The 13,270-nt window shown below is 33.1% G+C and overlaps 2 protein-coding genes across 3 annotated transcripts in view; one reads left to right on the top strand and one right to left on the bottom strand.

Annotated features, from left to right (window-relative positions):
* The window catches only part of LOC126977446 (polyamine-transporting ATPase 13A3-like), a 40,361-nt gene extending 39,178 nt beyond the window's left edge, over positions 1-1,183 (bottom strand). For both annotated transcript variants that reach the window (XM_050826237.1, XM_050826239.1), the window contains exon 1: positions 833-1,183. In XM_050826237.1, coding sequence (XP_050682194.1) covers positions 833-935 — 103 coding nt within the window. In that variant the 5' untranslated portion in view covers positions 936-1,183. The remainder of the gene's footprint in view (positions 1-832) is intronic.
* A 6,670-nt stretch (positions 1,184-7,853) lies between these two features.
* LOC126977494 (popeye domain-containing protein 3-like) overlaps positions 7,854-13,270 on the top strand; it is a 28,131-nt gene continuing 22,714 nt past the window's right edge. The window contains exons 1-4 of the mRNA XM_050826338.1: positions 7,854-8,056; positions 8,135-8,193; positions 8,273-8,357; positions 11,421-11,602. Of these exons, the coding sequence (XP_050682295.1) occupies positions 7,930-8,056; positions 8,135-8,193; positions 8,273-8,357; positions 11,421-11,602 (453 nt within the window). The 5' untranslated portion in view covers positions 7,854-7,929. The remainder of the gene's footprint in view (positions 8,057-8,134; positions 8,194-8,272; positions 8,358-11,420; positions 11,603-13,270) is intronic.

Consider the following 13,270-nt stretch of genomic DNA (forward strand, 5'->3'; position numbering starts at 1 on the left):
AATATTTGTCTTTAAAACAATTCGACACGTGTTTCGCCTCTAAATGAGGCATCCTCAGGACGTGTTGTCTCGTTTAGAGGCGAAACACGTGTCAAATTGTTTTAAAGACAAATATTGGCGGAAGTAACACTGAAGAAAACTTAAATAATTTGTATAATTCTTTATTAATCCTGGATAAACGTTACTCAACTGTTATGTATGAGATTTAAAATAAATTAAGCATGATAAATAATAAAAAATAAATAAATAAATAGAATCCAGGCTTGTACAAATATTTTATATTGTTTAGCAATAAAATTTCATTGAAATACTATGTCAATTAAACATTCTAGATTATAGTCTAGTCAACAACGACATAGCCTAGCTCATATCAAGGCCATGCATATCATATTTACAGTGCCTATCACTTTATGAACCTAAATAAATATATAGCACTAGTATTAAAGTTAATTTACTACCCATAGTAGGCAGTCTAAAGATTGCATATACGAAGCAAGCAGCGTTTCATACAAATATGTTGCACTGTCGGAATAAAGCATTACATTGACTAGTAAGATCTACAGTGCATACCTTGCTAGGAAACCAATATTTAGATTGTTCAGAGACAGTTTCAAAGTGTATATAAAATATATAAAATGAGACTAACAGTGTACCTATATAATTTATAAGATAGAAATTGATACAATTCTATAAATCTGTTCATTGAAATAGAAGTTAGTCTTGAATAAGTTGAATATGAAGTATTAAGTGTGTATTAATTTACTTCTTAAGATATTCATATTATTAATTTGTTAACAATGCTCAATAAAGCTCTAAATAATAATATACTTACCATTGATGGCAGGGGCACTATTCATGTTTAGTATTCCCAAAACTCTTTGAATTTCTATATTTAAGGCATAATATTTTGTTAAGTTATATAGTAACAATTGCATATGCTACCTCATCACAATAGATAAATATTGCCACATGAGATGAAACTCAGGCACAGTCACATTACACTATCGCACTGTAAGTGTATAAAATCTAAATGAACGATAACTCACGATGAGTTACAATTATTCACAATTTACATGAACTATGAAGCATGAAATTCCTATGAATAACCCATAGATAATACACTCATAACCCAAGTCCAAAAGTAAAGAGTTAATCAGCTAGAGTTATTACTATTGGCATAAGAGGCTAGGAGCTGTTGGACATGGCAATTGGTATTATCAAATTGGTAATTTTGGTTAAAGAAAATTGTCAGCTGACACATGACATTTGACAAGCAATCCACAAATTGATTTTTTTTTTTTTTTTATATTAATTCGTTCTTTCGAACAGGCTATAGCCAGGGGCCTTACTGCCTTGTCGTTAGTATTTTCATTTCTTTGGTATTTATTATTTTCACTATTTTGTTTTACAAAAAGTCCAATCCAGTTTTCTCATTTCATCTTACATTATTTCCATTTTCCTTTTCCAATTATGTATATTCGATAGCGAATATTTATAGTAGTTTCTTTCATCAAATCCAATCCAGTCTTAAAGTCATCAGTTATTTTACCATTTCCGTTAATGTATAATTCTCTAAAGAATATTTTCCATATTTTCCTTTTAGTAAGTCCAAATCCAGTAATATAGTCTCTAATAATTTTCCCCTTTTCTTAAAGTCAAATCCAGTGTAATTTGCATAACTTTTTAGAATAATACCTACCTATTTACATTATCTGTTCAGTTCGCGAATTGCGCTATGCTATTACTAGTTGTATATGTACAAGTTATAACGTATTTACATAATTATAAACAAATTTACAACGTATGTATCTACAAATTACAATGTATTTACAGTACTACATACAAATTTATACAAGGACATATAAGTTGATGTGTCCTTTAATAGATCTATTACTGAGAGCGGGATTATATTGGGTGCACCATATATTTCCAGTAGCTCATCCATCAGCACAAGGCGCTGTATGCCAAAGGACGAACAATCAAAAAAGATGTGATCCAGAGACTGATCTTGTTGCTTATTACAATGGTCACAAAAAGGAGAGGAGACAATTTTTTTGCGATGAAGATGAAAATTCAATCGATAGTGACCAATACGCATTCGTGTTATTGTAGTATAGAACTTTCTGTGAGCGTTATTTTTAAACTTACAAAACCAGGGTGTGCTATTAACGGGACTATCTAACAAAGTATACGAATGAGCCTTATTTTCAACTTCTGTACAATTGTACCAATATCTTCCCCAAAGAAGAGTCATACGCTGTTTTAGATTACTTATTATATCTGTATATGGTATGTTAATGTCTAGATCTTTGCAATCAGGATATAGGGATAGATCGGATATATTAATGATAGTTCTAGCTAGAAAATCAGCGCTTTCGTTTCCTGCTACTCCTATATGGGACGGGACCCAAACGAAATCTACTTTAATATCGATTAAACATAGTTCGAACCACAATTCCTTTATAGCAAAAATGATGTAATTGATGTTAGCACTCATTTTGTTATTTGACAAACTTTTTAACACACTCATACTATCACTAACTATTACCCACTTCTTATTAAGTTGATTTTGTTTCTTAATATGCTTTAAAGCAAAAAGAATAGCGACGGCTTCAGCAGTAAAAATACTGGCATATCTATTAATCTTAAAGCCAATACCCTTCCTAATTTCAGGAAGGTAGATTGCAAAAGAAACGTTATTATTGTTTTTTGCGCCATCCGTATAAACAAATTTACAATTAGACCATTCTGACAATAATACATGAACCTCCTCTTTTGAAGTTAAATTTGGATCTATTACAACATTAATTGCAGAATATTTACATCGAAAAGAACCTACATGGCAGGGAAGTATATCATTATTCCGATGAATATTTAAATCTTGTAGAAATTTAAAAAATGAAGAAAAATCTTGCAAGATAAACAACTGTCTCTGAAATGAAGACGATTGATAAGCAATAAGATTCTTAAGAAGATTGTTCGTCGGCAAGCTATAGAGCTTTAAAATAAATCTTTCTTTAAGATAACTAAATCTAATACACAAAGGAGGAAGGTTGGCCTCGATTTGCATAGCAGCTATTGGGCTAGTTTTAAGTGCACCCAATATTGTACGCATACATTTATTTTGTATTTTATCCAGACTATTAACAATTTTGCTGTCTGCGGCGAAACAATGAAAGCCATATTCAAAATGACTACGAATAAGCGATTTATACAAAATTAACAATATTTTAGGGTCCGCTCCCCACGACGTTGCACACAAAGATTTTAATACATTATAAGCTTTATTCGCTTTAATTATAACACTATCTGTATATTTTTTCCAAGAAAGTTTTGGAGTAAATGTTACACCTAGAAATTTTATGTCACATGAAATAGGCAGTGGAATGCCATTGTATAAAATGGGAGGCAATATGGTGCGTTTACGACCAATCACAAAGACTTTTGATTTGGTTGGATTTACATTTAAATTAAGATAAGAAAAGTATTGATATAAATTTACAAGTGCTTTATTAATAGTAGCGGCTAAATTAATCAGATCAACTCCCGATACATAGACGACTAAGTCATCTGCATACTGTAGGTTTACTATATTTGGCCCCAAAATAAGGTTCAATCGTCTTATGTACATAATAAAAATTAAAGGAGACAATATTCCCCCCTGACAAACACCTAGAGAAGAAAGTCGTGGTCCATACAAATGTTTATTAAATTTTACATATACTTTTCTGTCAGTCAAAAAGGATTGCATCCAATTTATTATTTTACCTGGTATCCCTAACATTGATAACTCGTCACAAAGCACGGCAATATTTACACTATTGAAGGCACCTGAGATGTCAAAAAATACAGACAAAAGATATTGATTACTTGCTAAACATTGATGCGCATCAAGCTGTAACTGCGCTATACTCTCCCTAGAAGACCGACCTTTGCGAAAACCAAACTGATTATTAGGCAAAAGACAATTTTGTTCTATAAAGAACTCGAGACGTTGTTTTAGAAGCTGCTCAAATATCTTCCCAACACAAGACGTGAGAGCTATAGGTCTATAAGAGTCAGGTAACATTTTATTTTTGTCTGGCTTTAAAACTGGGATTAAACAGTCTGTTTTCCATTCTGCAGGAATAGTATTCTCCTTCCATAGGCGATTAAGATTATTTAAAAAGATGTTGAGACTGTGGCAATTAAGTTTTTTGAGTAAAATATATGGAATGGTATCAAGACCGAAAGATGTATCTCTTCTAGTAAATAAAGCGGATTTTAGTTCTTGTAAAGAAAAAGGCTCTATCAAATATTTATTACTATCATTAACAACATTTACATAGTTAGTTAACTCATTTGATACAAAGTCAGAAGTATACTTTTGTAGAAAATCTGGAATCCAACTATCATTCAACACACTGTCAGGAATGTAAGTTTTGTTAAATTTGCGCATGTATTTCCAAATTGAAGACAAAGGAGTACAACGATTAAATGAATTGCACAAGCCTATCCAGCTATTTCTTCTTTCACTTTTTAAGATAAGTTTTTTTAAAGCCCGCAATCTCTTAAACTCCACATAATTTTCATCAGTGGAGTTGTTTTTAAAATTAATGTAACCATTTTTAGCATTTAAAACTGCTTCTGTACACCTCTGATTCCACCAAGGCGACCAAGGATATTTAAAAGATTTTTGTGAACAAGAACTAGTAGCATTATTACTATTAGAACTTTTGGAAAACAGACAGCTAGGGATTGACTGCTTGGCAGCAGAAAGTAAAATATTACAAAAGGAATTAAAAGCATCTATTGAAGATAAAGTGTCAAATTTAACATCATCCAAATAAGAAACAACTAAGTTACTATACATATTCCAATTCACCTGCTTATAATTAGGGTGAGTGGGCAAATGTAGATTATTACATAATGTGTTTTGCAAACTAATACTATCACTACTTACTGCCATTTTTATTATTACAGGGAGATGATAACTACTGCCCAGAGGACTGTCAATAACTGACCAGTCACATAAAAGAGCCAAAGATGGAGTTACCAAAGTCAAGTCAAGAGCATTAGGACGCCAAGATGGAGATCCTATTGTGGTAGCTTGACCATTATTCAGAATAACAAGACCATTCTCATCTATAACCTCTAAAACATCTTTACCTCGAGGCAATGTATCAACACATCCCCACAACATGTGATGAGCATTGAAATCACCTGCAAATATCATTGGCTCTGGAATGGACTTAATTAAACTGTTTAAATTGTTTTTATTAAATGGAGGATTTGAATTGGAAGGACTGTAAAAACTCACAATACTCAGTTCTTTGTTATTAATTTTAATTTTAATGCAAACATTTTGTAGAGCACTATCATAATATGTATTTATGTTAGAAAATGTGATATTATTATGAATAAAAATTGCTACACCATTGTGTTTATTACCACAATCATTCCTTATTGTGTTATAGCCTTTTATTAAAAAATACTGATGTGGTTTTAACCAAGTTTCCGAAATTATAGCAATATGGATATGATTTTCATATAAAAACCTTGTAAAAATAAGCCTATTACTAATAATACTTTGAGCGTTCCACTGCACTATATTCAATGTATCCATAATAACATTTAACTAGGTGTCTTTTTTCTAAAAGTGTTATTCAGAATTTCCTTAATACTATTTGAATTTATAGTTAACTTATCTTTATTTGTACAAATTTGTAAAACTGCTTCAACCAAGAGGTTCATAAATTTGTCAGATTTTATAAGATTACTCAGGTGTGTGTCAATATACTTTGAGTTTAATTGAGGGAAAGCAGATTCATTGAAGAGATCTGAGTATCTAACACTACGGGACTTCACTTTATTTTCTTCAATTTTTTGTTTTTTCAGAGGACAGGTAGATGAGATAGCTATGTGATCTCCACCACAGTTCGCACATTTTGTTAAAGTTTTTGGACACATTTTAAAATTGTGATTGTCAGAACATATGGAACAAACTTCATTGTTTCTACAAAATTTAGCAATATGGCCAAATTTCATACAGCGTAGACACTGTTTAATAGGGGGTACATATACATTAACCTCATGCCTCCAGTGATCAAGTGTTACATACTCAGGTAACAACGTTGATGCAAATGTGACTGCAACAGTTTGCGTTGGAACAAAGGAGACAACACCCTGTGGGTCCTTTACTCGCCGCATGAACCTTCTCACAGCAATAACTTTTTTACTCGATGCAATTAATTGATGAATTTTTTTGTTGGAGTAATCAGTGGGAACAGAAGTAAGAACTCCAGTGACCTCCGTTTCAGAAGCCGGAATTGAGGCAACCATCTCCAACTCGCTAAGTAACTTTTCATTTTTTAAAAATACATTCGCATTGTTAGGCAGGTCAAAGGTAACACCAACTTTAAAAGCATTAACGGACCTCAGGTGCAACACACCCGATACGCAATGCCTCCTGATTCCATTTGACAGACCCAACCTGTCCTTGTCTGATATTTTGACTTCACCCTGCTTGCGATTGAGAAATACAATAAATTCCTTCTTATTTGAATTTTCGTCGTATAACCTATAATAATTTGTCGCTCTATAAGGGGTATACTTCTCTTTATCCTTTCTTCTTACAATGAGACGTTCAGTCACCTCCGCGTCAGATACCGAGGATTCGGATAGGGGAAGTTCGTCTGCTGGTTCTGCGTCGCTCTGGCCGTTCTTCGGCCTTTTACCTGTACGCTTCCCCATGGCGATGGGGAAGCGCACTTAACAATTTATATATACAAAAATCGAATATTTATAAACCAGGATAAACAATTTACAAGTATGAAAAATATATGCACTATGAACAATAATTTAAACAATTTTTTTTGTATAAGCGCGCCTTCCTTCGTTCACTCGTTCCCGCCAAAAAAAAAAAAAAACTCCACAAATTGAAAATTTCCAGCTGTATGTACTTTTTTTTATTTATTTAATGGCACGGGATGCATGTCTGTACCTGTCGTATCATGGAGTAATTAGCATTTTAGCATTATTATTACAATATGTATAGCTATTGAATTATTGATTTTTGATTGCCTTGGTCGCGGTATTAAGATAACGTGGGAGGCTAGGAGATGCGGCTGCATTCGACTCTGTAATTTTGTAGAGTATCACTCTTATAAGTTTTGACAGTGGATGCAGTAGCCAGTACAGCAGTAGTAGCACTAGTAGTAGTATACATAACGTAGCTGTTTTATGGTGAAGCTAAGGCCTGGGCTCTTTTTCTTTTGATTGCACAGTATAGGTAAGTACTCAATTTATAGCTGGAAGTTAGACTAAGGTTGAATCGCAGATGTTCCATTACATGAATTGGACTTTTTGTTTTTTACAATGTAATATAATTATTTAATTACAAAGACTAAAATACCTGGACATTTTGGGTCGCAGCTAGTTTTTGTTATTCAAACTTATTCACCACGGTGGTTACTATATAAATTCCGAATAAGCTATATCTTAATGCTGTTAGAAAGAACTGGTTAACGTTCGTTCGTTCGTTAAAAATATAAATTTAAAATAGAACTACTGAAAATATGTTCAAAGCTTTTATTTCAGAAAACTATATTTGAGCTTCACTTTGTGCGAAGCGTAGACAAAGAACTGCTTTTTCTGTCTCACACTCGTGATTTGAGTTTATTGATTGAATTTCAAACAACTACTTGACTTTCGCCATTTATAATAACATCTTTTATAGGACTTGACATATAATGAAGACCTTGCAAGAAAATAAAAAATAGAACGCCAAAAACTTGGTTGTATGGACTTGAACCCTTTGCCTGTCTAATAGTGGACGAAGAAACAAAAACAGAGACTATTGATTTTTGGCGCGAATAAAAATAAACGCTATAGTAGGCCTTTCACAGTAAACATTTCATTATAAATAATAAAAACCTAAATCATTATCCAATGTCTCACAGAGGTCTATCAGATACACGTTCTGAATATTTAGAAGTTAGTGAATACAATTTTACATGGCCAGGAGAAAATGGTACTTTACATGATTTTGGGTCTACTAATTACACAATGCCCAATGGTACCACTTTTATTGTAATTTTATCACCGTAATATATTAAGTGTAAGTATAATTTACTACTAATAATGATTGTTTAAGGACCGTGGTACTGGCCTTGGTGTCCTTCATGGCGGGTTTCACAACATCCATTATTTCAAGTAAGTGTTATTGTTGCTTATTTTTGTATCATAACTAACATAATTCTTTACCAAGAAATTAATGATTTGCCCTTTTTAGCTCTCCAATCTACTATTCATAGCTTCTTACTGCGCACCGAGTACTAAAAAAGGCCAATTATGGATGCACACTATTTTGATATTTGGTAAGGAAGCAATTCGTTAGTCCATTTAAGTCCTATTGATGAATAACAAAACTTTTGCTAATCTTATACCATTACACATTTACGCAAAATAATTAAATAATTCTATTGGCGGGTTTTATAAATGTAATATATCTTTTTACATAATAATAATTAGACGTTCGGTTTCTCGATACTTCACCCCCGTATATTATATTATGATTTATGATAATCTGATTTTGACCAATAGATGAGTTTAAATTTATAATTTCATATCATTTCCTTACAAAGCCCAAGTAACGTCCCATGATCACAAATATTTAACATATTAACTTATTTAGGGACATGTATAGATATAAAATAAGTCATTTACATAATTAGTTATTTAAGTAATTAGGTTTTTTTAAAAAAAAAAATAAGGGGCGAGACGAGCAGGAAGTTCAGCTGATGGTAATTGATACACCCTGCCCATTACAATGCAGTGCCTCTCAAGATTCTTGAAAAACCCAAAAATTCTGAATGGCACTACAATTGCGCTCGTCACCTTGAGACATAAGATGTTAAGTCTCATTTGCCCAGTAATTTTACTAGCTATGGCGCCCTTCAGACCGAAACACAGTAACGTTTGCAGATTACTGCTTCACGGCAGAAATAGGCGCCGTTGTGGTACCCATAATCTAGCCGGCTTCCTGTGCAAAGGAGCCTCCCACTGGTATTGCAATCCTAATGATTTTTGCTATCACTTAAAAAAACTGAGTCGGATTTTCAAACATCACTCCAAACATTCCGTACAACCCTATGTAATAGTAGAGTTATAATCTTAATATATATAAATTACGTGACACGTTGTTTGTCCTCGATGGACTCCTAAACTAATGAACGGATTTTAATGGGGATTACTTCATGGAGTGCAGTTTGGTCAAACTTGATAGATACGATAGTTTTTATTTCGATTTGGGACCCATGATTATTTTTTTTTTTCAATATTTGTTTTGTATGGACATATTTTCTATTAGAGAATTTAGTGACGCACGGTTTGACAGTTGCTCTGTTAAACAATTTCATTATATCAACAGGGAGCATTTTTTACGTAATAATGATCATGTTTTGAAATATTATTGGCGAATTCCTATAAAACAGTATTTTTTTTTTATTATCTACAGAACAACGTCTGTCGAGTCAGCTAGTATTTTATATTTCCATAGCTGCATTTTGGAAATTGCCACCTTGGTTTTGTGTCGGCCATACTGAAAGTTTCTGGACTGGCTATTAATTATACAATTTATTCATGAAACAATTACGATAAGATATAATCAGTTTTTATTAGTTGGACATTTTGTGTGATTGTCATTTGTTTTTACATTATGAAATATTGTGACTTGTGGCGGTAGTGCAATTAATTTAATTGGAAAAAATATATTTTTCTAATTTTCGCTGTGGCTTGTTGCCAGAGACTTCAATTGGCATTTGGATGACGCTCTATCTCGAAGCTCTGTGTTTTTTTTTAATAAAATTTACGACGAGACGTGCAGGACGTTAATCTATTGGTAATTGATACGCCCTGCCCATTACAACGCCGCCCAGGATTCTTGAAAAACCCATAAATTCTGAGCGGCACTAAAATTGCGCTCGTCACCTTGAGTCATAAGATGTTAAGTCTTATTTGCCTAGTAATTTTACTATATACGGCGCATTGCAGACTGAAACACAATAATGCTTACACATTACTGCTTCACGGCAGAAAAAGTGTAATCTAGCCTGCATCCTTTGGAAAGGCATCTGATGGACTGGTGAAATGTACAAATGATTTAAGTTTTCTTTAAGTGTTAATTCCGCCAATATTTGTTTTTAAAACAATTCGACACGTGTTTCGCCTATACACGAGGCATCCTCAGGACGTGTTGTCTCGACAAAATGTAGCACGAGACTCAAATGTCTCATTCCGCCAATATTTGTTTTAAAAACATTTTAAAAATATTTGTTTTAAAAACAAATATTGGCGGAATTAACACTAAAGAAAACTTAAATCATTTGTATAATTATGGATTTCCGCAAAGTAACGCCTAATTCAATAATTTTTTTTTTCTGGTGAAATGTTCCACTGTGTATTTCTGGTTCAGTAAATTCCTATTTTTTATGTACACATGAAGGTTCGGAAGCTTTGGACTCGATGGATACCACACATATTTTAACACAAAAATAACCATTACCAGTGCCACAAAATGAAAAAAAAAAATTATCCGAAGACAGTCACCGGTACGCGTTATATATTACATCGAAACGAGTATTAATATCGTATAAGCCAATCAGTGGAATAAGCTTTTGAACATTTGCACTGAGATTCGCCCACGAAAGATAAGAAAAGTCGACGCAACGGTATGAGTAGGTACGGTTGCTTCTTTTTACGGAAATTGGGATAATATAAACTAATTAAGTGTTAATATAATAAAACTGGAAGACGCAGTGTTGGTAGGTCCCCTACAAGATGGATCGATCTGGTAAAGATCAAAATCAAAATCAGTTTATTCACGTAGGAAACGCACTTATGAATCTCACGGACATGACATTTATGAATGTCAAAAAAAAAAAAACTTATTGAATCTACCGCATCTTCGTAAAAGGTTGAGCTAATGAGAAGAAGTAGCAAGAAACTCATTGCCACTCTTTTAACCAATGTTCACCGGAACACGTTGGATGAGGGTAGCACATCTTATCTTATATATCTCTTGTTAAATCTTTAGGATAGGCCTTTGTGCAGCAGTAGACGACGATTTTTTGCACAGGATGCCGGCTAGATTATCAGTACCACAACGGCGCCTATTTCGGCCGTGAAGCAGTAATATGTTGAAGGACGCCGTAGCAAAATTATTGGGAAAATGAGATTTAACATTTTATGTCTCAAGGTGACGAGCGCAATTGTTGTGCCGCTCAGAACTTTAGGGTTTTTCAAAACGCTGAGCGGCATTGCCGTATAATAGCCAGGTCGTATTAATTTCCATCAGCTGAACGTCCTGCTCGTCTCGTCTCTTATTGTATCAAAAAAAAAACTCTATAGTATTTAAACTTATAAGTATGTACATTTATTAGGTTTCATGTTATACTCCATTTGGGCTTGGCACGTTATTTGCTCGCCGGATGCCTTCTCTTGGAACTTTGGCTTTGTTTTCATCAATCTGGCACAAGTTGTCTACTTGGTGTATGAAATGAGACCCGTCAAGTTCGATCCGGAGCTTGAAGAGGTGTATCACACATTATTTGAACCATTTAAGGTAATATTTTCTATATGTACATACGTATAATATATATAAACATAAAAATAGCCTTTATTGCTAGATATTGATAGATTTTATTTGATGTGGCTAACTGCAATAGATTGTTCGCTTCTGACCGGACGAATCGGAGTATGGGCCAGTACAGCACATACACGGAGTAGACGCCTTTTCGAAGTTGGCCAACCGCGTACTAATTATGGCAGACATTCTGTTTTGCACAGGATAGTAAATTTATACGAAAAAAAAAAATTAAAGATATTTGACATTGTTTTCATCAGCCGTAATAAATTTATTAATTCAGTGATCGAGCACATGTCCCAAGCTGAGAACGATGCCCATTAGACTGAACACTACACACTACTCACAACTCATAACACTCATACACACTATACACATATCTATTTAATAATCAAGTATCACAAGCACACATAATTCAGGACTTCTTCTTTCTTCTTTATTTTATATAGTTACTTACCATTTATTTGCCAGCGTTATTATTTCATTATAATTTAATCTGCCAAACTTTGTTAAAGGCAATACATGTATTTAGTTTACAGAATTAATCTGTAGAATAGAAATGCTGTAAAGTTTGCTTAAAATAAATAAATAAAAAATAAATAAATATTAGATGCAGTAACATGTTTCATTGTATTTCCTCAATTTTTTAATTAGTTCTAGTTTGTCCACTGACATACGCCTCCTCTTAGACCTTCCAGTTCTCTCTCCCCCGCGCTTCTCGACCCCAAACTGGTCCAGTAACCTTCTTTATATCATCTTCCCACCTTAGTATCTGTCTCCCTCTCTTTCTTTAAGCATCTCTGGGGTCTCATTGGGCTACTTTCTGTGACCATTTGTTTGGGTCTCTGATCATATGACTCGTCCATCTCCAATTAAGTTTTTTGACAATTATTGTTATGGGGATCACCTTTGTTTCTTATCTTATGTCCGTTAGTCTTTCTCTGTCTTTTATTTTTATATATTTTATATACGTATTTATATCGAATAGGATATACATACATATATTCAATTAGATATATAGATATTTTTATTTCGTATCACACAAGCAATTACAAAATATTACATTACATTACATGCTTTAAAGTTACATAAATATTGTTTAAGTGTCAGTCTTATTTCTATTTCATTAATTATTAACATTAAATAAAATTACATTTTTTATTTTATTTATTCAATGAACAAAATTATCATAATATATATAATAATAAAGACATACTCGCAAAACCTCTAAGGTTTATGTGCGAGCGGTAAGTTCGCATTACAATAATTGTTTTAATTAATTAAGACTTAATATAACATATAGTAGTACAGGGTAGACCAAAAGTCCGTTTATAATTGGAATGATGATTAAAAAAAACTAATTACAGTGGATCAAAATTGTTTATTGTTTTCGATAGTAAGTAGTAGTAGTAAAAAGGGAATTTATTTCTTAAAAATCACATCATCCATATGCAATCCTTCATTATTCTGGCATTGCTGCAATCTAGATCGGAAATTTTCGATGACAGCTTTACATATTTCTGTTGAGATGTTTTGGATTTCTGTGCGAATACGATCCTTTAATTCGTCAATAGTTACTGGGTTGGTTGGCTGGAATGCAGGGGTTTTTGATCACCATGACATAGTGTCACTCCAATAACGACAATT

This window comes from Leptidea sinapis, chromosome 45 (genome assembly GCF_905404315.1).
Source record: "Leptidea sinapis chromosome 45, ilLepSina1.1, whole genome shotgun sequence".
Lineage (NCBI taxonomy): Eukaryota > Metazoa > Arthropoda > Insecta > Lepidoptera > Pieridae > Leptidea > Leptidea sinapis.